The 25,700-nt window shown below is 39.7% G+C and overlaps 1 protein-coding gene across 1 annotated transcript in view; it reads left to right on the top strand.

Moving 5' to 3' along the window:
- Positions 1–15,512, top strand: part of PLXNB2 (plexin B2) — a 100,087-nt gene extending 84,575 nt beyond the window's left edge. The window contains 7 exon segments of the mRNA XM_032687924.1: positions 4,618–4,772; positions 6,399–6,559; positions 7,148–7,295; positions 7,797–7,861; positions 8,567–8,642; positions 10,650–10,724; positions 13,618–15,512. Coding sequence (XP_032543815.1) covers positions 4,618–4,772; positions 6,399–6,559; positions 7,148–7,295; positions 7,797–7,861; positions 8,567–8,642; positions 10,650–10,724; positions 13,618–13,722 — 785 coding nt within the window. The 3' untranslated portion in view covers positions 13,723–15,512.
- The last annotated feature ends 10,188 nt before the right edge of the window (positions 15,513–25,700 follow it).

Genomic DNA, 25,700 nt, shown 5'->3' with positions numbered 1-25,700 from the left:
AAGCTTTTACTTTTACATGTTAGTGTTCTGTCTAGACCAATTTTCTATATCTCAAAATCTCTTGAGACACAATATCCGTTACAGCCTCGAATACACTCAGATTTTTATGGAAATATTTACTTGTGAATTTATGTTCTTTGTTACATGTATTTCCTTTACAGATTTCAGATGTTCAGTTTCTCTGGTGTTCTTTTATCTTTATATTCAGTTATTTTACAGAAAGTAGAGGTTAGATTTATGGAACAAAAATTGTTGAGATCATTCTTCCTCCTATGAACTTATTTGATGACCTTTTCTGTGTAGCACTGATTGTAAAAGCCATTGCTTTACATAGTAGTTTCATTCCTTTAAACAGATTTATTGATCTTAGATTTAGTATGTTTCAAGGGCTAAGCAGTCAAACATGTTGGAAATAATATGCCAGAAATGTACATTTTTCAAGAAGATTGGTCTCAGCTGATAGCTCTGACACATATCACTATTCAGCAGCAATGTGCAGACTTTCATTTCATTTGTTTTGAGTGTTGGACAGGAAATTAAAACAGGCAGAATTACTTGGTGTTTACTTGTTACTCTGTCCTTCTGGGTTCTTTCTATTGAGACTTTTTCCAGCAGAAAGAAGAGTCTTCTAATGGTCATGTCTACACCTCTGCTGCTATCTCTCACTCCTTTACTGCAAGTACCTGGCACAGCTGGCCAAGCAGTGACTGTTCTGTCACAGCAGGTGCCAACCCAGCATGTTAACTTAAAAATCTATCCAGTTTAATACAGAGGGTGGTGGAGTGCAGCCAGGCAAGGAGCTGATTCCTAGTCCCTGTTCAGTTTGGTTGCACTGATTGCTGAGGCCATAGTCACCTCCCCTCTGAAAAGAAAGGGGTGGACCATGAATGGAGTCTGGTGGTGCCCCTAATTGCTTTGCTTTCTTAACAGAGAACAGTGGTCAGTCTTCTGTTCTGGACTCTCAGTCTTCATCCTCCTCACTCTTGTGGCAGGCGGTAGAGGACCAGACCACATGTTTTTCTTTTTTTGTTGGATTAGGTTTTTTTCTTTCCTCCTTCTCTACAATTATATCATTGGATATGATTCAGTATGATGAAGCTCTTTGAACAAACATGATCTGTACTCCAAGGTGAATTCCTTAGTTATATATATGGCATACCAAGTTGTAAAAGAAAAGCAGAGTTCTGGGGACAGTGCTGTCACACAAGGTCTCTTGTACACAAGAGAAAAGTCTGCAGAAAATTCAGATCCCCAAGTATCAACACTTTCCACCATGTTTCTTCTCCACATCCCATCTTGCACTATGGTACTGTACAAATTTGGAATGACAGCGTTTCGTGCCAGTCTACCCCATTTTCTTTAGCACCAAAGGGTCCCCAGAGCTATCTGGTGCCAACTTGTTCTGTTGAAAAGCTATAAAATGTTACAAAGATAGTGCAAAGTGAGAGCCTCCCGTGACAGTGATTTGTGCATAAAAGGGAGAGGAGAGGATCAGAGGCTTCCTCTCCCACACATACATTTCTGTATGACACAGGGATTTACAGGGTTGGAATAAACAGAAATCCTATCCTGACTCTGTGAATGAGGCTTGTGATGAAATGGATTTCCTTTTCTTCAGAGTCTCACTAACTTGCACCTTTTTCTTTGAGAAGTGTCAGCTGAAGCCATTGACTGTCGGCCAAAGTATGAGGTTTTGCACAGAAAGAAAATGTTAAACCATGTTCAGAGATATTGCTCTAAAAGCTGGCATTGCTTCCATGCTGCTTTTAATTCACAGATTATAACAGGAAGACACTAGAAGCTGGAGGTTGTGACAAATTAAATGCAGCATCTTTTACTTCTGGAGACAATAAATGCAATTACTAATTTGCATCAAGATGGAGAATGGTTTCAGTGGTTTTGTACTAGTATTTCTTTACTGAACTATAAACAAATACAACACATTTTGTTATTCTGGGTGTTTTCTCTAGGTTTTGGGTTGGTTTCTTTTATTTTTACTTTTCTAATTCTGAATAAAAATAGACACAGGGTTGCAGATCAGAAATACTGCGTAGCAGATCCAGGAGTGCAGCCCTTCCTTCACCTCCATGAAGCAGTATTCATGGGGTGGAGGAGACTGGAAGGAAGATAATTTGCTTCAGGTCACACAAGGGGAAAGGGGCAGCATTGCCTGTCACGATCTCATTTGCCTTCACCATGTTTACATCATGGTTCATACCACTATAATTAGTCATCATAGTCTATATTTGCCATTAACTCTTCCCTGTCCCCCCACAAATTATTTTATGTTGGCCAAAGAATGCCCAAGGGCCAAGACAAATTGTTCAGGGGGGAGCATTGGACCCAGCAGCACAACCTTCTCCCTGCTTAGAGCTTGATCCATAGTATGGCGACAAAAAAGGAGGTGTTTTCCCTATCTTTTATTTTCTTTACTTCTTAGTTTTCCATTGGGGAAAATATTATCTCACAGAAATGTTATTTTCTCTTAGCAACCATACTTCTGACATGTTTTGTTGCCCCATGTTCTGAATTTCTCTTCCTCTGTCTTCGTACTATTTATAGCAATGAAGTGGGACCTTTGTGTTGCAGAAGTTCATCTGTTTGAGCTGTAGTCTCTTAATCGTTACTTTCCAAAGAAAATACTGCTATTCCACTAGTAGCCAATTCTGCTGTTGCTAAACAAACACAGGACAAATTAAACTGCTTGTAAGAGCCAGTAATCCCAGTGGAAACCCCTCTAGTTGTTTCCTCTTCTCTCCAAAGTTAAGCTGGGCCATATACCATCAGGAGAACAAAAAGAGGATAAATTCCTTTGAATCAGAGGAAGACGAAGTGTACCAAATGACTGACATAAGACTGGAAAATAGTTTCTGCTCTAACCGTGTGATTTGATCTGTTAATTTATAAAAGTAAATAGCAGGGATTGCAAAAGAAATTCCAGACTTCAGGCCCAGCAGCAGTTCTTACTGTACTGGCAGGTGATTGCCATGAATGGTATCGATGGCAAAATCACAGCTGTTCCAAAATAAAGTGATTGCTTTTATTTATTTCTGGCTTCATTCACAAGAACTTCCAAGTTGAATTAGGGACCCTCAAAGGACAATGTGATTTAATATGGGATTTATACTTTTTTCCTACCTTGTTAAAAAGAAGTAGTGGTCCCAGAAGACTGCATAGCTAATGCTTTTGATGAGGATATATGGAGTAGATTCGGGCAAAAGTGTCAGCTTAGCCAGATTACATAAAAATGTTACTTTCCCCTGCAATGTAAAATATTGAGTACTCATGAAAACTTGGAAATTCAATGTAGCTGTTGAGGAACTTAGTTAATAAACTACTATGGTCAAAATTAATGCAATTAGAAACTGATATTTTGCGCTGTAACTGGGATTCAGTTATGTTAGAGATGTATATTAAGGCATAAAACTTAGCAATAATGCAAAATAATTTGTGCAGTGGGGCTGAATCACAATTTTTATGGGAAAAATGACTTTCATATTTTTAAGATGTCAATGATTTTAAATGGTTCAATAACTCCCACTGGAAAAGTGCCATTGATTTTTGGGATTATGCCAAATAGATAAAAAAGTTTGAGATTTAAAGGAAGAACAGGCAAAACCAGGAAATTCAAAAGTAAGTTTGTGACACAGAAACTCTTTTCAAGGAATATTAATTGCAAGTTAAAACAATTGTATCATCTCTTTTTGAACTCTTTATAACAAAATATTCTCAAGTATAGAGTTTCTCTGAATAATAATGTTGATGCTGAAGTGCAAAACTCCCTTTATCTGCTCTGTGATCACTGAAGTAAACTCAGAGACCAGATGCGTGGCTAAGCTACAGATAGCATAGTGAGGCACTGTAATCAGAGGAGTGTCATTAGCATCCAAGTGCTTACCCCTGATTCTGCTACATGGTAACAGAATGATGTGAATCTCTCTCTCTGGTTTCAACAATGAATACTGACCCAAAAAAAATTAAAAATCTTATAATGGATATGAATTTGCTGCATTCATTACCTCTGGCTGCTGGAGTTCATGTCATCTCAGTGAAGGGATGCATTTTTCCTCCTCTCTGCTACAAAGTCAAGTGGTGCTGGTCAAATGCTGATAACAGAAGGTTTGAACTGAACTACCATACCTTGACCTCAGCAGTTAGGATAAAGGTGTGAATTGTAATGGTACTACCTAGAAAAAAAGGCTGTACCTGAAGCAGTATGGTATTTCTGTGGTGGCTGTGGGGTCAGACCTAGCTGAGTTTCTATAACTTGGTTATGTCTCCAAGAATTCACAAGGAGTAGAGTACTTCGGTGTGTGGACCTCAAAGAATACACATACTATGCTTACATGACCAAACAGAAGTTTCATTATCTTGATTCCTTCCTCTTCCTTCAGTCTTGACAAAAGCAAACTTTTTCAGCTATGTATTGTTGAACATTTAGCACTTGAGTTGTTTATGTTGGACAGGAACAGAGTAATCTAGATCCTTTTGGCAAGAGAACAGGTATGTTAAGGCTAGGGAACAATTACCTGACATATACATGTGTAAAGGATTATTTTTGTATTGCTGTTTTGGGTGCAGGGTGGTTTTTCTAGTTATTGCAATTACTGTTTCTAGGGCACGCACTCCTGGAAGATGAAAATAAGGTCTGGCATCTAGTCCGGCCAGTAGATGAAATGGATGAAGGTAAATCAAAGCGGGGCAGTGTGAAAGAAAAAGAGAGGACCAAAGCTATTACAGAAATCTACCTGACAAGACTTCTTTCTGTGAAGGTAGGGCTCAGATGTGCTATGGCTACACCTTATTTCTATACATTTTGAGGTACAACTGAAGAAAATGATACAACTATTAGTCATTTATTTGGCTGCATTTTGAATATGTGTCATGTACATACAAGCTGATGTTCAAGGTTTCAAGTGATTAATATGCCCTGAGGAACATTACTGGGAAAGCGATAAAGTACAATTCCTGATCAAAGCTGAGAACCGTTATTATGTGATTGTTAAATAAGGATTTTCCTTGTTAAATGAAGATGGATATTCTACTCTGTGTCACCTGTTTAGATAATGTTTTGTTGGGTTTTCTTTTGAACTGAATGCTTTATAAACTCCTCCTGAGCCTTATATTTCTCTGTTCTTGTGTGTGATCAACACTGCAGTACAACCTAGAAAAATGAAGTTTCCAAATAATAATAGTCCTTTCAGTGTATTTTTAGTGCCTATACTGCAGGATGGATCATGAGCAAAATAATTTTGTGAAGCATTCCTCTATGGAGAAGAATTTAAAATAATGTGTATAATGACACTAAAGCCAGGATCATCATGCAAATGGTGTGGTCTGGCTCCAGCTAAGGCCGCTTGACTAAGTATGAAAACGGATGTGAAGGAAAGTCTGTATATAGGTGACATAGACTCAAGACAAAGAGCTAGCGAGATGTTTACATACCCCTTTTCTTTTTAATAATTCCTATGCAGCCACTGCTTTTCTATTCCCAATAGCCAATTCATAGATTATTACCAGTCTGGAACTTTACTGACTCATACAGAGCTGGTGAGGTGTTATGGCTGGAATCACAACTACATCTACAGCCTAAGGGCTGTCAATGTGTCCTTACTGACAGCAGAATAGCTTAGGGCTCCTTGCCATCTGAGTCCCTCCCCTATTTGGAGACTGGCAGCTGGAGTGATGGTGGTAAAGAGGATGCAGCCCTTCAAAAGTGTCAGCCAATCAGCTGAGCTGGGATTAACTGTATGTGCTCTCATCAGGTCTCATCTCTAAAACAAATGGATTGTCTCTCAGGTCACAGTCTCTAAGGTCCAGGCAGATACAGGAATCTAACAAAGCACACAACCCTCCTGGGATTCTTCACTCCTTGGGCTTGGTGGAGTTCATGGAGCTGAGTCTGACTGGGTGTCTGATAAGACCCAAGTGCTTGCCCTCAAACAAAAAATCAAATGTTCACTGGCACTTCTTCCTCTCAGTCTCTTTCTAAAAATTGCCAGAGAAACTGGAGGTAAGAAGCTGCAAAACTGTTAAAAAGTGGCTAAATATTATTTGATATGCACAATGATCCTGAAGTGAAAATGTAACAACCAGTTTCTGCTGCTTCTGTCAAGCAGAAGGCACACCTTTCTGTGCAAACCACAGGATATTTGGTGAAGTCACAACCTTTCAGTGTAGAACATAAAATTGTGCTCTAGAAGGTCTTTACTGCGTTGGCAGTTTACAAGGTCACTTCACTAAGAAGTTGCTTGCTTTTTGTCACTCTTAGCGCTCAGGATGAAGGCCATCAGTGACTGCAACTGGATAGTGGGCTCTTAGGGTCAACAGGAATAAAAGATGGCACTGAGTTCAGCTTGTAACACAAATGTAATTGATTTTTTTTTATTTGGTTTTAGGGGACACTTCAGCAGTTTGTAGATGACTTCTTTCATAGTGTGCTCAACTCGAACCATGTGGTCCCACCAGCTGTGAAGTACTTCTTTGACTTTCTTGATGAGCAAGCAGAAAAACATGACATCAAGGATGAAGATACCATTCATATCTGGAAAACAAACAGGTACCAGTATGAACCAGTATGAACTGAGTCATACTTGTATTGCAGAGAAGTGAGAGTGTAATTTCTAGGTAGATACTAGCACTCTTATCATAAATCAAAGTAAATTTCATTTACAATCCTCAGAATCATTTTAATTGAGATAATATGTTTGTGTGATCAAAAGGATTCCCTGTAAGCCTAGAAGCTGTAAAAAATGAAACCAGATTACCTATGGGATTGTCACTGGCAGATTTACTGCTTTTTACTTTTTGTCTTTCCTCAGATAAGAGGAAAGCAAGAGGCAAGTGAGCCTGCCAAATCACAAAATCTAATACATACTTGGTAGTTTCTCTGACCACAGAGACATCTTCTCTTGATATTTTGAGGCACTCAAGATTCTTCTCACATGAGTTTTTCTGTGAGAGATATAAAGACTTGGTTTTCAGATATGGAAAACATACAAGCTTGTATAAATGTTGAAATACAAATTTAAGCATCACTGTTGTGAGGAGAATAAAATGCAAAGCCCATACTTAATTTCATGTAATTTGCTTGTTGTAAACCATTTATTGTGTAAAAAGGATTATTTATCTTTTCCTTGCTTTGCAGCCTGCCTCTTAGATTCTGGGTAAACATACTGAAAAATCCCCACTTCATCTTTGATGTACATGTTCACGAAGTAGTGGATGCTTCCTTGTCAGTCATTGCACAGACTTTCATGGATGCTTGCACAAGAACAGAGCACAAATTAAGCAGAGTAAGTGATTTGCATTCTACGTCCTGACTATGCTCATGCCTGACAAGACAAAGGGCATCCTCATAGACAATACCCATTCTCTGAGGAGATACAGCCTTGATCATTTCTTTTTAGTTCTGTATAAAGTTAGCATTTCACCACTTAACAGGTTGGTGAACATGTCAGTGTTGCTGTGTAGTCTGCAAATTGATATTTAGAAAAAGGGGAAAATAGCAACTGCTTTTTTAAAAAGCAAGTTTAGGAATTGATTATTTCAGGTCCACTAATAATTTAGCATCATCTCGCATTGATACATGTATAAAATTCAGCAGTAATGCCATGTGTAAACTTCATCCTTTTACGACAAATAACCTCACCAGTGTTAATAAGTATCCAAATGTTAATATCTATAAAGCTTAAGTGTATGTGAATATAAAGGTTTGGTTTAAGTTCTTGACTTTCTTTTACTTCCTAGAAATGTTCATAAATTAACCAAGTTTCTCTGTATTATAATTTTTTCAGGATTCTCCGAGTAATAAATTACTTTACGCAAAAGAAATCTCTAACTATAAGAAAATGGTGGAAGAGTAAGTATAGACTCATTTCATGCTTATTCAGTTGTTAGGATTTTAAGGCTGCGTACGAGGAAAAGGGAATGCTGAGGTAGTCAAAGTCAGATGTCAAATATTAAAAATTTTACACCCAAATGTTAAAACATTCCCTTGGTGGTGGCATTGGCAGGGTTGAAATGGAGCTCCGCTATGACCCAGTGCATGTTCTTGTCTGTATAGACATATGAGTAGATTTATTCAGGAGAAAATATGATGCTGTATTCCACAGTGGTAGTTGTTACCCATACAATCTGTCTAAAAACGTTGCACTTCCATAACTCAGCAGACATCAAATCCTGAAAACATTTTCACAAACACATTTTTTCTATTCTGTCTCTGACTTTATTCATTTACTAATTGGCAATTCTGTTAATATCATGGAAGATCTGCCACAGAACAAAACTCTTGCCAGTTTTAAGACTAAAATAATTATCATCTGCAATTATAGATTTCTTTCCTGTGGTATGTCCTTGTACAATTAGATATGATTTGCCTCTGCTGCAAAGGTAGTAATGATTATTGGAAGGCAAGATTACTAAAGGAATCATTGGTCTGTTGTGGTAGAGCCTCTCCTACATTATTAGGAAGCATGTTTAAAATATTTGCAAAATTGGAAAACAGAATTACCAGAAAACCACAGTGTGTTTCACCTAATTTAAAGTCTTTTTTCACCTCTTGCAGTTACTACAAAGGTATTCGTCAGATGGTGCCAGTGAGTGACCAAGACATGAATACCCATCTAGCAGAGATTTCTAGGGTAAGAATAAATTCCATTTACTTGTACTGAAATTGAAGCCAAGTGTAACTGTTTTTTGTTGTCTTCTCTTTCTATCTCAACAAGTAGGTGTTTTGTATGTGCAAAAATCAAATGAGTTATTTTGTAAATCTCTGAAATACTTCTGTTTGGTGCAGTTATGCCTGTTAGCCATTTGAAATGTTGATTTTTGAATGGAACCAAGAATGGTTTTCATCACTAACCTATCTGAGTGATGCATGGACCAGAGCAAAGTGTTTGGATTTTCACATCCACTGTGGGAAAATTATAGCACTCTAGAACTGTGTTTTCTCTCCACAGCATATAGAGGATTTTTAGCATGGATTGTCTTAATAATGAGTAGTGACTGAATTCACAGTGCTACCACAGCAAAAATTAGATTCCAGAAATGAAAGAAGGGGCATTAAATATAGCATATTTTAGGGCTGTCTGTACAGGGACAATACTTCTGCTTTATGCTACATGTGAGAAGCTCAGCATGTGCTTGCTCAGTGACACTTTTTCTTTTTGCATTATAGGTTATTTGGGTTGCCTCTCATGGAGAAGAGCAGAGGGGGGTGGTTGCTCTCTGGGGCTCCACTTGGAAAGTGGTGGAGGAAAGACATTACAAAATCTGCTTCGGTCTTGCCTTGAAAGAGCCTGTCTGCTCTGCAGCTCAGCTTAGCTAGAGCAGGCTCTTGCCTTCAAAGCACTCTATTTAACTTGGAGAAGCAGGAGTCCCCCACCAGTTTGAAAGATGTGGTTTAGCCTGAGCAGGGAGACAGTGTACTTACTGACTGGTTTGCTCATTTGCTTAATTTAGTTGAAGAGTTCTAGCGTAAAGAGGATGTTTGGGGAATTTTTTGCAGTTTGTTTATTTCAGTGTCCTTAGGACCTAACATTTTGCAGATCAACATCCTCATGAGAGCATTTCTATTTTCAGTCATTCACTACAAAACTCATCTTCAGTGACATTTCATTTTCCAGTTCACTTTATTTATTACATAAATTGAGATGTGTATAAAATTAAAACATTTGGTGATTAAAAATAAATTCAATGTAATGTTTCAACATTGCCAAATATGTTGTTCCTTCCTCTTTTCATTATAAATTGTGAGAAAAATTGATATAGAAGGAGTGATTGAACATTGCAAATTTTGACCAGCTCTAAAAGTGACTTTTATAGAGCAAGGAAAGATGGATATTTCTCTGCTGCTTTATCCCTTGGGTAATCATTTATGCCAGTAGCAATATTTTGCAATTCTTCATTTTCTTAACTAACTTAATAGACTAAAGGCATAGCTAGAGACTTGAACCTTACATGTTTGAATGAAGAACATCTGTTTAGACAGGTAGAGCACATTCACTAAATAAGTTAAATGTGTGGGGGGAAGTGGAAAGACAAGGTAATGGAAGTGTTATTTCCTACTTCATTTAAATTCCTTACTCCCTCTTTCTCTCTCCAATATCTCACCACCACCACCCCTACCCTTTCCATCTTCATGATTCAGGTGGCTTCTTCCAAACATACATGCACTCATGATCTTGATGAGTTATACCTTTGCTATAGTGAGGTGCGAATAATTTCCAGGATATAAAAACAGCTGGAGAAAGAATTTCAAACAACCATGACTGTGTCAGAACCAATGCTTAATATCTCAACAATATGTAGACTGTACTGAGTAAATGCTTTAGCTATACATACCCATGCTGCTAACAGATGTTTGAGCTGTAATCTGTGGTTTGACATTCAGAGTTCAAAATATTTTCCACCTCCAATTGTGGGCAGGCTCGAAAATACCAGCGGGAAAGTCTTAATCAGAAAATCATAAAAAAATTTTTTTCTCATTCCTTTTTTTGGCCCCAAGTGTTATTTAACAAAAGTTACAGGATGCAGAGCTTGCATTTGGAAATCTTGTCAGTCATATCCAACAGTTGTGCATGTGCATAGCTTTCAGCTGTCTGTGATCTATTTTGACATGTTTGCTGCCTGCTTGTGTCGTTTAACAGGCACATACAGATTCCTTAAATACACTTGTGGCTCTGCACCAACTCTACCAGTACACTAATAAATACTATGATGAGGTAAGTTACGGTTTTTGTTTTCCTATTTTATTATCAATGGGAAAATGTTATGAAAGCTAAAATTAGTCTGAAGGAGAAACTTCTGGAGTACCCTGTGTAGTCAAGTAAAAGCAATGCTGAACAGAAAGCTCTAACCTTGCAGTTATATGCCTTGCTTGGCAATTATGCTGGTCAAGGGAATGTCCTTATAAATGAGCAATTTCATTATGGGCTATCTGGTTTTGCTAGGGATAGTTTAATGGATAGTTTAAAAAGGTCTGAAAGAGAAATAGATTTAAAAATCATTTTTCTTCAGATTTACCATCCTAATTAGGACATAAGAATGTCACTGAGCAAAAAGTAGTCATCAGAGTTTATATTATGTTTCAAGCCAGTGTGCTTTTTTATTAAGAACAATCTATTAAACGTGTTTTGCTTGTAAGAATGGGGGCCATGCCCTTTTTATTAGTTAAAATGTCCTTAAAACTTCCATGTATGCTACCAATCCCTGTTTTGCCATGCCAAATGAAGTGCCCGCCTAAGGTGGATCAAAGTAGAGTAACTGTTGAATATAGTCTGGTTCAAAATCAGGCTCTCAGATTCAGTTCAAAAAGTTTCTTAGGTTTTTCACGCCCTGTGGAAAGGGGGACAAAGAATATCCTAGTGTAGCTGGGCTGTGGCTATGGTTCTCCAAACTTAATCTGAAAACAAAAAGAGAGAAGGAAACTTTTATTCAAAGGTTTCCATGGAAATGAATGCCTCCAGTAAACTCTCAGAATTAAATCAAAGCAAGTAAGAACAGATGCCGAACCAAAAAGGAGTACAGCACATGTGAGCTCTATTCAGTTAGTCTTGCACTTTAGCACAGTTCATGTTTTTCTTACATTTAGCACTCCAGACAGTGACTCTCCTCCATCACTGCAGCTGCTTTAGACAGGAGCAGCCAGCCTGCCGCAACTTTTAAACGGATGTAAGCAGGGAAAATCAAACCACCCTGAGAAGTCTTGCAATGTCAGTCAGTGGGGGAAGTGGACAGAGCAATGTGGGCCAACCCAATGGCATTGGTTCCCTGGTCACTCACCCTCAGTGCTAACGAAGCTCACTTTCAACACCTTCCCGAGTGTGTCTGTAGCCTGGCCTCTTACAGAAATACTCAGGGACAGATGAACCATAAATCCCTGATTCATCCACTCTTCTATGTCCCTGCTTCCACTCGTGGTTTCCCTTTGGTGGCAGGCACAGGTGGAGTCACCAGTCTGGGGGACTCCATCATTTGCAGGTTAGCACAACCCAGTGCGTAGCTGCAGCTTTCCCTTCCATGTACACCACTGTGTAACAACAAGGTGCATTTGATGAAAAGGCTGCTAATGCAGAGTTATGGAGATAATCTGTCAAGAACCATTCAGTAAAATTAATTGAGCTTATTTATTTTCCATGAAAATGTTTTAATTTGCATAAATTGGAACGTTTTGCAGCTGCCCTTGTCTTATTACTGACGCAGTGGTTCCCAGCATGTGCTGTACCTTCTGCATCTCTGCAGGGCTTGACAATGACTAAGTGGGTACATTCTAATTGTCCACATTTTTATGAAGGATATATTCACCAGCAGAGATAATCGTCAATTATTTAGTCTAGATTTCAGGAGTTACAGCTAGATGCAATTGTTTAAATTAAGGGAACAATATGAAATTAAATTAGGCCTAGTTTAAATACTGCAATGTCTTTATTAACTCTGTCTTGTAAAAATATTTTCACACTTTAAAAACAAATCCATTAAAATAATTATTTCTAAACAAATTTGCTCCTGTGTTTGAAGTGCAGATGCTATACCAGCCCTTCAAAGTGAAATTATTGGCTAGATTGATACTGACTGCATTAATCTCCATTGTCAGTGATGTTCAAGAATTAATAAGAACCACAGGTGACAGGCAAACTGTACGTCTCCAGTCCATGTACTTGCAAATTTATATGGTATTTAAATAGTGCTAAAGGTTTCTGCTTGATTACACCATCTGACTTACGTTAATAAAGCCAGTTCTAGAAAAGGAATGGTTTTGTCATGTAACACATTCTTCTAGTGGAAAAATCTAATAGTTGGTGGGAAAGTTTTCCTAAAGGATGGTGGAAATTAAAACCTTTCGAAACCTTTTGAATTTGATCTTGGGAAGCCCTAAAAAACTGTATTTGAAGAAAAGCCTTCTCATAACAGCTGACCTTTACTAGCTTTTGTTTTCAAATCCCTTGTGTCTTAAGAGTCATATTCTCTTATATATATTCTGTACAGCAGAGACTGTAGGAGCTGGGGGCTCCTCAGATGAGCTCTTTGCTTTCCTGAACTACATGGTGCTGGGTCAGAGCCTCGGCATTTCTTGGTGAGAGCCAAAGGGGAGCTGCCAACAGCTGCCTGATGCTCTGGTCAGGCAGTTTTATTCCTCATATTGCCAACAGACACAAGAGACCTTGTGTTGCCCTGCCGTAGGCCTGTGTGTGGACACCCAGGAGCTTCTCATAACTAAAGCTCTTGGGGACGGGGTTTAATTACTGCTGGTAAATGACCCTTAAGCCTTGTAGGGTGCACTGTAAGTAAAAGCACTGTTTCTTAAATAGCTCTAAGGAAATTTTCCACCCTGCCTGCTCCATCTTTGAATGTAATATTTCACAAGATAAAGTACTACCTATTAATTTGGTTGTATCCCAACATACTGGAAAACATTACAACAACTTAGATAAAGTTACAGAGACAGTCATTTTTACTGCCTTTGTTTAAATTTGAACATGGGGTCTACTGATGCACTTTGGTACAGAGAGAATGCAAAAGACTCTTTACAACCAAAATAGTAAACACTTAGTCTGGGAACCATGTCATATATTTTCAGCTAAATTATTCTAAACATTCTATGTTTATATCTTCCAGATTATAAATGCACTTGAAGAGGATCCAGCTGCACAAAAAATGCAGCTTGCCTTCCGTTTACAGCAAATAGCAGCTGCGCTAGAGAATAAAGTGACTGACCTTTGACTCAAAAGCCGCAATAAAGAAATCTGATCTGAAGATGTTCAAATTCATTCTTCCTGTTAAGGAAATAGTGTTCTATTTTTTAATGTATAATTACAACTTTAAATGAAAAATTTCATGGTTTTTTGATAGCAGAGGTGTAATGTAAAGAATTTTTACTGTAAATTATGCTTCTAATTAAAAGCTGTGTTGTGTGTAAATGAATCTTCTGTGGGAAAGAGAGTCCTTTGGCTGGGGGCAGGGTGGGGGGTGGAAGAAGGAAAACCTATAGTTCATTTGATTTAGTAGAATCTGAGACATCAGCATTTAGGATTCATTATGCAAGTAAATTCAATACTATAGCATCCTTTCTACCTTAAGCAATATTTGTACTAGGAAAACAATAACATACTCAGAGACACATGCAATATCCCCTTTTATTTTGATAACTGGAAACTGACTTCCATAGAGCTCTAAAACTTAGGCTGTGTGCATAACAAACATCATGAACAACATGTCTGATTTCTCTGCGAGATCTAAAAATGGGATTTGCTACCACACATGGTTCTAAATTTAATTATGTCCATGGTGATGCACAGTATTGCACCCACCACAGTTGGTTGTGACGGAAATAAGAGTAACGTCAGTGTAGGAGGGTTCTACTGATGAAGTCTCATTCAATTCAGAAATCACTGCAAAGAAGGAATTAGTCCTTAAAACTTTAAAACTCTCTGTTATTATTGTGAGTTTTATGATATATGCTAATGTGCCTTACTTGTACTAATTCTGTGAATCTGATGAATGGTTTTGTAAAAAGAAGCAGATCAGAAAAAGAAGTATTTATGTGCTATTGAATGACTTTTGTGTGAAAAACATGACCAGCAGAATGCTTGTAATTAGCTGCTTGCCGAGAGTGTGCTGTTTAACATGATTTGATTATGTATAATATCCTATTTTAGAATGGTTCTGACGATTTTTTATTTGAATCCTGGAACTGTCCTAGAAATACCATCACTTGTTTTTATTGTATCTGTGATGTAAAATACTAGTATGATATTGGAAAAATCGTATACCCATCTATTGAAAACCACTCGGTCAGTTTTGAGCCTTGGAATGCTGCATTTGATTGAATACACACTATAACCCATAGCCAAGAAAATTGAAATAACTTGTCAGAAAGTGTGTGTTTACAATATAGGTAAGCTTCGTACAAATCCAAAAGTTAGGTACGTCTTCTTAAATTGCTGTATTGCACATCAGAGAACTTTATTTCTCTTGGTCTCGCAAGTTTTTGGCAGTAAAGTAGCATTTTAATGAAGTGCTGCCGTCTGTACTCCTTCGTTCATTGTCCTGCCAAGCACCCGGACTCTGCTGACTCTCAGCAAGCCAATGCAGTGTCTGCTGCCCGCTCTCCCTGCCTGGTAGGTTGTCACACACTGACTTTTACTGTCTGTTGATATTTTATTTTTTTTTCTCCCATTTTGAAAATTTCCTATTATTTGTCAGTGGGCCTTTCCTTCAGTTTCCGAAAATCAAAAGCCTCACCAGAACTGGTTTCCTGCCCGGAAGGCTGGGAGCATTTGTTCATTTGTTTTGTACGCGACTTCTTGCATCTGTCTATAATCATTCCTGAACCTGCCTAGGCTGTAAGTTATTTTACACTGTTTAGGACTGAGGTACATGGTTTCTACAGAAAGATGCTTTGCCAGCTACTCTCATCAACAAAAGCATCCTAATTTCATGGCTAATCTGTTTCTTTGTCATTATTTGTAAATCCTGTTAATTGTAAATCAAATACAATGTTGTTTTTTCCACCAAGTGTCACTGCATCTTTACTGAAATTGGGGGGATGGGTTTTGAAAGGGGTTTGTAATGCTTCCTCCGGGGGTGATGGAGCAGCAGCATCCATCCGTCTGTGGTTGGTAATGGAGGAGCACAGCACTTGCTGCAGATGGTGTGCCTGACATCATGCCCTTTTTATCGGCATTTGCTCTGAAAAATGAGAGTACTCTGGAGAAGCAAGGATGTAGTGCAACATCCCGTAGTGAGGTCTTCTTGCCTGATGAAAATCCATCTTGGGACCTGAAAGCCAATTAAAACACCAGGCTCAGCAGCATCTCTCCAGAGAGATCAGAAAGCCCTGCTTTGACCAAGTAGAGCTTTCAGAGAGAACATTATGTGTCCCCCACCACTGGTGACTTGATGCAGAGCAGCTTTAGGCAGTTACAAGCTGCTGTGGGCTGCAGCAGTGCTGTGGCTGGATCTTTCTTACCTGTTAGACAAGCATGTGTGTCTGTTGGCATGTCAGAGTTCATGATGGATCCATTAGTCACTCTTGGTCTTTTCTCATATCTTGGGAAATTTGGAGGCTATCAATGCTGCAGTGTTGTCTGTCAGGGAACACAGAGGCATATAAGTGTGAGCAGCTGCAGTTGCAAAGGAGATTTAACGCCAGTCCTTCAGTTTCTCCCAAGTCTCCTCTCCTGAAAGCACAAAGTTGGAATTTGAGTTGACAAACTGAGATGGTTTATTTTATTATTTCCCATTTTTGCTAAGCTTCTCCAGTGCTTGTTTTTCCATTCTGGTGCTCTGTTTTGCTCAGGCCTAGTTTTCGGCTCCAGTTTTCCTTACATTTTAGCAATCTGATTTTTAAAGCTGTCATGCTCCTTTGGTTTCTGCTGCTCCTGCCATCTTGTTCATCTGCAAGGTAAAAGGAAAATGCTCACTGGGGGTCTCCCTCCTTTTCATCTTGACTGCAACCCCTCTAAGGGGCACTTCTTGAAGTACAAGAACCTTCTCTCCGCATAATAGGAGCCACTCTACTCCATAGTGGCAGCTGTGAACAAGGCTCCCTTGCTTGGACATCTTGCAGATATAGTTCAGAGATTGATACAGGTGTTCAACCACCACCAGCATGTCTGAATCTCATTGCTGGCAGCAGCTTCTCCAAAGGGTTTTCTTGCCTCCTCACCAGCAAACAAGCAAGTACAGATCTCAGATGATAGGACAAGGTCCCTGTCCCTGCTTGCTTAATGTGAAGTAACTCACCCATCTGAACAGGAATGTGGGTTTTTTTATTCTGGACAGGAATTTACTCTCTATTCCTGAGTTCCAAGTTTGCCTCTGACACCTTACTAGATCTTTGTGCTGCTCTCTCTATGTTATAGATTTACAAGCAAGTTGGTTGTGGGTGGAGGGGACCTGGCCTACCTCACATATGTGAGGCATACACATACTGCTTCCTCAAGATGGTTTCTCTAATCAGTCTGTTACAGCCATACTTGAGCCTCCCTCTTCTGCAGGCTGCTGTGGTTGACACGTGTTTCTCAGCCTGCTGAGTCCGAGCTGTGTTTACATACACTCTTTAAAGCTGGCCTTTCCAGTAACCTTCTGAAAACAAACCCACTATAAACAAAAACATACAGGGAATTCTGAAACTCAAACTGGAATGCACAAATTCACAAACTTGTAACACAGAAGGATTTTTAGCCAGCTGCGTAAAGACTTAAAATGACTCTAAGCTTGAAATTCAGCTGTCCTGGACTTACCATCATGGATGAGATTTTGTGGCCAGTCCTTTATTATTCCAGATTCTCAAACATTATTAGCGAAACCACCATTTTCAGCCATAGTAGGCCCTGATGATATGTACCTACATGGCCCCCCAAAAAATAGATCTCTGAATCTGATAGGGAAACCCCTCTTTCACATGCTTCCTAGGGCTCCAACACCTCTATTTATCCTGATAAGGTTCTAGTCAGGTTTCCCATTTGCTCCTAAGCATGTAGTGTTAAGTTCTCTGAGGACTTCCTCTCTAGAGAATTTGATCTTGGGAAAAGACTGACTTCTCTTAAGACTTCTTCCATGTCTGTGGTCTTCTCTAATGAAAAGCCTACAGGGAAGTTGAAGTTGTTTGGTTTGGTTTTTTTTCTTTCCACCTCTGTCAAGAGATACCCTGTCAGAGCAATGAGACAGTCAACTTCAGAAGTTTAAAGGAGGATGTCTGGCTGCCATTTTTCTACCAACCACAGACCTTGAGTGCTGTACTATTCTGCTTTACACTTAGAGGGGTTGAAATTTGCACTTCAAGTCACTGGAGTTGTTGCACTGGAATGTAAGCGCCGTTGTCCTTGTGACTTGCTTTTATCCCTCTTTCCAAGCTCGATGAAGTCAAGCTCAGAGCCTGAAGCTTTCCAGGTTCTCCATCACACAAGCTTGTCTCTTAGTGGTCTGTTCTGCCAGATCTGCCTGGAGCACAGGATTCCCTGGAGAATGAATGACAGCAGCACACAAGCTAAAATGATCAGCAATTTTGTTTTCTCAGACTGTGCTTACCTAGTCTGTCTTTCTGGGGGGTTTTTTCAGTATAAGAATCCATCCTTCAGTTGATGAATGATGAATTTGAAAGGTAGAATTGTAAACTAGAGTTGGTCTTTTAGCCTTCCTCTTTTGTTAGCCTTTCTCTTGATGGGGCCCAAAACTGATGGTGGAATTCTTGGTGTTTGACAGTTTCTGCAGAACAGAAGGAAAACAGACTTTCCAGACCCACAGTTACGAGGAAATTTTCAAAGGTTTTGTTTTTTTGAAATCAAATCCCCTTTTGCCTCAGTAGCAAGGAGTATTTCTCCACCCATTAGAGAAGAAAGTGGCTTCTCCTGCGCAGGCTTGTAATAGCCATCTATGCCATGTAAGATCACTGCTGCCGTACCAGACATTCAGGGCTGACTTTTGTCTTGCCAGTGGATACCGCTTGCTGCTGCATGTCATTACCAAAGAGGATAAATCCTACCATCATTTATAGCCAGGCAATCAAAAGCTATTTCATTTACCCATGTATTCCTGTTTCTTTGCTGCTTCTCAGATAATTGCCAGTTGAACCAGAAGAGAGTTTGAGTGCTTTCCTTCTTTTTTAAGCTTTTAAAGCACCTATGTGTCTTAACAGATTGGATGCTTCAGAAAGAAACTATTTCTTCACTGGATCAGAGAACAATAGTTCTCGTACAGCTGTATATGGCTCATCTTAAAAGGAAATAAAAATCCCACCATGAACCCCACACTGTGTTTTTGAAATCCTTTATTCAGTGCTCTAATTCTGAACAATGTTTTTGGCTTATTTAATTGTCCTCAAAATTGAATGTTGAACAAAAATCACTTTTTTTTTCTTTTAATCTACTGTAATAAGAAAGGAGTGAAATGAAAAAATGTATTCCTTTGATACGCTTAATCTTTCCTCTCCTGTGGCTATGCTCCTATTCAGTAAGAGATCATGCTTGGTAGTTGCAGAGCCTGGACACCAATCCATGGGATATAAAACAAACCCAAATCTGTGTTTCCTGCAGCTACATCTGGGTCCATGGAAATGCTCACAATTGTAAAACTGCCTCCAGGACATAATTTGAAATTTCATTATTGTGGGTCTGGCTGGTTTCATCATCTTCCTTCATGTGATCCTTCTTCGTGTGAGTTTTCACCTTGTGTATCAGTGGCACTTTCTGAACCACAATGCTACATTCCTCTGAAAGCCCAAGGAAGGAAACAATCACTGTCTGGATTAGTTGTGCACTTTTCATCCCCAAAGCACCCTGTGGGCACTCAGGCCCTCCCAGGCTTAGCTCACTGGAAAATGATAGAAGTGGATTTTTTGTGCTAGAGCAGACAGCCTTACTGAAACATAAAACATTTCCATCTGTCTAAACTAAGCCACATTTGTTTTTGTTAATAAACACCCACTGGTAATGTACATTAGTATTCATATCTGATGTACTTACATTCATATTTGATGCACAAACAGCCCTTCTTAGTTGATCTGAACTCCACCTAAAGTCTTCAGCACTCTACCCTGGACTATTGTGGCTGCACTATGCTAGCCACAAATCAGAAAGCAATACAGATGTTAACATCATTTAGCCTTTAGATGAGGCTCAATATCCACAGCTCTCTTGCTTGGTGTGAGTGTTTTGCCTCACTGCTTCTTTTAATGGACTAAAGTTTGTCTTGTGATGCTGCTGTATGGTTATGATATCCAGAAGTCCCATAATGAGACCTTAAAGTCCAGCAAAGGGAACAGAAAGACCACCATCAGTTTCAGCAGTGGCAGGTCCAGCATCCTTCATTCTACTCAGCTGTCGATGTATATTCCATCCTTTATTTTAACATGGTGTTATTTTGTGCACTTGAAGCAGTGGCAATCCTCCATTTGTATTATGTCACATTACTGCTAGAGATGAGATCATTTGTTTTGATCATCTAGGTTTTGTGCTATTTTGGAGCTATAGGTTTGGTATTTAATAAGGTCATATCCTGGTGTGCTTACTCCTCTTACAACAGTATTCAATACAGAGCCGTGTCAAGTTATGGTTTTGCTCGCTGTGTGTGAAGATTCATATGCTGATTGCTTTGACCTGTCTATCTAAAATAAGAGCCTGTAACTGCCCAAGTACTGTTAGAGCTTTTGATTTAAGTTATGGTTGTGATTTTATCTTTCTTTTCAGTGAAAGGAAGATTAGAAATGTTTTGTTTGCCATTTAACTGGAAAATGTTAATGGTTTAGCTGCATCTCTGAAAGAAAACAGAGGAAAAGGGGAAGTGACATCTTTTCTCTGTGAGGTGGTTTTGGACTATTCTTTTCTGAAGCTAACCAAGACAGTGACGACAAAGAACACTTCAGCACTGCTGTCACTGACAGACATAAGTTTCTTTGTGGCTCATCATTCATACGAATTAGCAGGGCAAGTTTTTTAATGCAGAGCTTGAATTTAATTTCAATATATGCTGTCCATTATTGTCTCTCTTTAGCAGGTTTTTGAAATGACAGCACATACAATGTATCTAAGATTAGATTCTGGCTTTAAATATTTAGAGTCTGAATCACATCTATTTGTACTTCATTCCGAGGTTGAAGTAATGTGGCAGGACACGCATTCTGCACTAGTTAAAACCCACAAATCAAAGGAGTGCTGAATTATTCATTTTAAACTTTTAAGCAATTTCTCTTTGTGGGTCTGCACCCATATGCTGCTCAAGGTAAGCTGGGAATTGCCAGCTGGGCTGTGAGGCTCTGCCCTGCACACAGTGCCCTGGTGCTGCCACTGGCCCATTTGCTGGGCCAGCTAAGAGTTGGGGGCTGTTTGTGCTAATGGCTCTTGTGATCATCTAGGCGACTGACTGAGCCTAACAAATTCCAGACTGGGCTTTGGTTAGCCCCTACTTCACTCAAATTTCTCTCTGACAGGTGATTTCAGAGTCTCATCAGAAAATTTGTTCCACTTCTGATTACCCAACTGGTACGTCTGCAGCCAAAATCTTTCTGTTAACCATCTGCTGGGAAAGGATGCTAGTTTTAGCCTCTCTCCAGCAAGTGGCAAACCCAAAGACTGGGTTGACTCTAAGGCCTGAGCCATGGGGCCAGGGAGTGGTTCAGACCTCTGAGTTTTGCCAAGCTTGGAGGAGATGGTTGGCTCAACAGGCACGTAGCCCTCAAAGACCAGGAGGTACTCTGAGCAATGGCTGCTCCAAGAGTAGCCCCAGGATGGCCCTCCTCATTTGGGATCACTGCGAATGCACCGTTTCTGCCTTGCTGACATTCAAGGAACCCAAAAGGCAGGCTGACTCGCAGGTGGGACAGTCATTAGATGCCTCCAAGATCTCCATCTTCTTTTGATTGCCAAGGATCTGAAGCTGATATGAACTGCACCAGGGCATGGTGTGGGCAGCATTGCTCACCCGAGTCTGCTGCAGCACTGAAACATCAAAACTGCTTCTCTATGGCTGGCCACGCACATGGCACAATAAGGGGACCTTAGACAAGCATGGTCCACCTGTCTATGTCCAGTGCTGCGCAGTAGAGCTGGCATCAAAAGTCCCTGCTGTGCCCAGACACCCCTCACGGTGCTGTCAGCTCCTGGGTACGGGTGTAGAGATACCAGTGGCTTACAGGGCTAGCACCTAGGTGAAAAATAGCTTGTTGAAATACTAGTTTGGAGTATAGACAGTCAGAACAATGCTAAGAGGAATAAAAAACCTCAAAGGTCAGAATCAGCTCTGAACTCTGGAGGTATAAAGAGAACCTAATCTAAGAAGCCCATTAGAAACATAACCCAGTTCACAGCTACTCTTTGCAGTTACCAGTATCTCCGAGAAACACTAGTCTGTATGTCAACAGTTGTGTTAGAAAGTCTCTGGTGCATAAGTGGTTCATCCATGAAGGATCTGCACTTTGAAAACTCTCACCATTGTGGTGCTCCAGCAGAAATGTTGAGCAGGTACACATTAAAATTTTAAGGAAATATGTTTCCTGCCACCTTTCTCTTTTTTTTGCTAAAGCTGTGAGACCTTATTAACTCCATTGATGAATGGCTGCACCACAGAAGTATATTACGTTCACAGTCATACTACGCTCCACAAAAGCTGAATTTTATAGTTATTTTTCCCAAACTTCACAGTTGCTGTCCTCTCTGTTTACGAGTTTCTCCACAAAGACTGATGTAGGCAGATATGTTATTGCAGCAGCGTATAGCTGGGGTCCATCATGGGCTATTTATATACACCTGAAAAAATTGCATCTGCAGTGCTTGATAACAAGCACACATACTTTAATTTTTTTGTGTCACTTCTCCGTGATTTTTTTTGCTTGTTTTTTCTTTGTTTTAATGAGGATCTATTTTTCTTAAACTAAAGGAAATTCCTTTACTAAGGACATTCTAGCCTTATAATCCTGCATATTTTGTTTCTGCAAATGGAGTTAATTCTGTTCTCATTAAAACTACTGGGTGTTTTGCTTGGAACTAAGATCCAAGAATGTGACACAACACAGTTATCATATCACAGAACATAGCTATCAGCCATATCACCCATGCCTGTAATGAGAAAATAAATACACCCAAGCTGCTAAGCAATAAAGAAGCTGATGAATGGATAGGATCAGGTCCACCTGCATTCCCTTATCTTTTCCACATGGTCTTATATATTAACATACTTGGAGCTGTGATCTGGCTATTACCTTGCCAGATGTTGCCCCTGCTCACCCAGCATCTCCTGAAGTGTACTAGATGTCCCTAATGATTTAAATAGATTCTGAATCTCTCCTGCAACCTCTAGGTGATTTACTCTAAAATCAATTATATTTGCTCTAAAATCAATACAGCTAGTTCTTTAACATGATCAGCACAAGAGAGGAAACTGGAGGTTGATGCAGGTGGCTGAGTTAGGAAAAAAAGGAACCAAGCAGACCATTCATCAGGTTGATACCCTTATGATTATCATATGGAATCACTCCTGTCTTCATCCAAATATCTTGAAATGTTTTACAAATGCTAATTAAGCCCTACAAGGTGGTATCCTGTTTCTATTGATGCAATTTAAAAAAAAAAATAAATTTGAAAACAAACACAAAACCAGCTTGCCTGGGGTTACAGAACAAGTCAGTCGCATGGCTCAGAATAAAAGTATAAAATTCCATATCCTTGGCCCCCAAATCTAACCTGACGGCCATGCTACATACAGAAAAATGAAGATTGATCCAGCTAAATTGCTATCTCCATGCTGACAATTTCCCACAGCTTTGTAGGGACAAAAAGTTCAGTTGCAAGGTTGGGACAAGAAAAACTTGACTGGCAAGGGTGATCTGTGCTCAAAATCTATCATTCAAAGAAAGATTCCTGTCTAGGCTTAAATATATACAGCTATTTGTTGAAAAGAAGTTTGCCCAAGTTGCAGTCTGCAAACTATGGATAATCAGCATGTCTAAAGAGGATACGTGAGACCTGGTTTTAGTGTTTCTCCTCCTGTAAACATGGTTAGAATATAACTCTGCTAGCCTGTAACAGGTTTAAGAGTGTAACTTTGGCACCATTTACACTTGCCTAAAATGCCATCGTAGATGTGGACATACACCTGTAGGTGATGTGTGTATTCCCAGAGGACAGCCAGCTGGGCATGGCCACCTGTGGTGCAGAATTTGGTCCTGTCTGAGGATGATGGCAGCTTGTCTCTGGCCACATCTGCAGCCCCACTGCGGTTCCCAGGGCTGTGGCTGTTCTCCTCGGTAAGATGATGTTTAACCTGACCACCCCTGCCTGAACTGCAGAAGTCACACTTCTCATCCTTGCCATAGGGCTCACTCTACCTACCTCACCAAGCACACAGTGGTTCATAAACATATCCTCGATCTTTTCCATGCCCCAACTGTGAGCAAAGCCCTGCAGGACACATGGTGCCACCTCAGGAAGAGAGCAGAGGGCTGTGCTGTCCCCCTATCCCAGACTCATTTACAGGATTCAGGCATGCTGGGCTGGTGTCAGCTCCAGCTTGCACTGCGCTGACAAAACCCATCATCACACACCACAGTCCAGCCTAAGCATTGCCATGCCTCAGAACGTAGCAGCAGGGAAACCTGTGCTCCAGCTCCCAGCATGGTCCCCGTCTCACAGGCGAACCAAGTGCACCATGATAAAGATACCTAGGCAGCAAGGGCAGACTCAACCCAGCTCACAGGACCAAACTGGTGTTTAATAACAAACTGGTTTTCTCAAGTTGAGCTAAATATTGCCATGGTACAAAACTGGCTGTGATTGGATAAATGCTTCCATACAGACACAATGACAGGAATGAGACATCCCAGTGAAGCTGAGTGGTCCTTCTGGATTTGGTTTGGGGATTTTTTGGGAGGAGAAACCATTTGGTTAAGCTGAAGGAAATACAATATATTAGGAAAAAGCAATACAATTGATACAAAGAATTAGATGGTACTTTAAAAATTTTACCCTTTTCAAATAATCTAAAATCATAGAGAATGTCATTTAACGTGACCAAGGAAATTTGATTTTACAGATACATAAATATACATGTTACTATATATGTGGATAGGGAGTGCTGTTCAACTACATTTAACTACACTGCATGCTTTTAATAAAACTTTCCTGTGGAAGACTCTCAGGGAAATCCAAGCAGCTAACCATAAAGTTTTCCCCATAACAGTAAATTATGACAATTTTGCCCAAGGCTTTAACATCCCTGAGTTTTGCTCTCTGCTTTGAATTAGATTGTGATGATCAGTATTAAGTCTCTGCTCAGATATGGTCACTGCAAAACCAAGATGAAACACTCTTTGTGTCTGAATTTTACTGCAAATGTGAACATTTATCAACACTTACTCAAGACATAAATGAGAAAGAGAACAGCCATATGATGAAAGAAAGAGCTTAGTTAAAATTTAACTTCCTTGCCATGCATCTAGAATATTTTCCTGAAGCAAATGTAGACAAATTATATATACAAATAGCTGTATATATAATGCAGGAAAGACAGTAAAATCTCTGAATATTTGTGATCCACTCCTAACTCCTAACTGTTCTGGGGAGTAATGAGGTATAAAGTTTTCTTTGTGTGATCATAGCTTTTTCACACTAGCTCTCAGACATACACACGACAGTCTTTCTGTCTCCAGCTGTAATTGTTTAGAATAGAAAAATTGCCTTAATGTCTACTTTCCGCAACAATATAGCTCTAAACTGTCAAAATACCCCATCCCTCCAGTGCCATCAGCTGTACTGTTTCAGCACATCTTTTCTTCAGCTGGTTGGCTTTGCTGCACACTAGCATGAAGAAACAGCTGTGCCATGCCTGGGCTGGCCCAGGACAGATCACTCTCTGCACACCTGGGCTTTCACCTCCTGGCCTGACTTTCATGTCAAGCTAGCATTTGCCTCTACTGCTTGACAAGAATTATCTCAAAACCTTTTGCTTGGGCTCCTTGATGGGACACATAAATGCATTTCAAAGCAAGGTAGAAAAGGTTTTGGCCCAATAAAGCTGGCAAAGCCAGAGGGAATCTTTCAACAAATCATTGGTTAAAAGCCGTAGTTTAGCTCTTTGAATATCAAGTGTCTGAGAGAGAGGTGAGTCATTTTTCAAAGAGTACACTGAGCTACCAGGAGCAGGAGGCAAAAGGAAATATGAATTTTTAAAGCAGATTTTGTACGACTCAAATCTAACACGTTCATCAT

The sequence above is a fragment of the Chiroxiphia lanceolata genome, chromosome 5 (genome assembly GCF_009829145.1).
Source record: "Chiroxiphia lanceolata isolate bChiLan1 chromosome 5, bChiLan1.pri, whole genome shotgun sequence".
Classification (NCBI taxonomy): Eukaryota; Metazoa; Chordata; class Aves; order Passeriformes; family Pipridae; genus Chiroxiphia; species Chiroxiphia lanceolata.
Note: the sequence above shows the minus strand (reverse complement) of the source record. Positions and strands in the feature narration are given on the sequence as shown.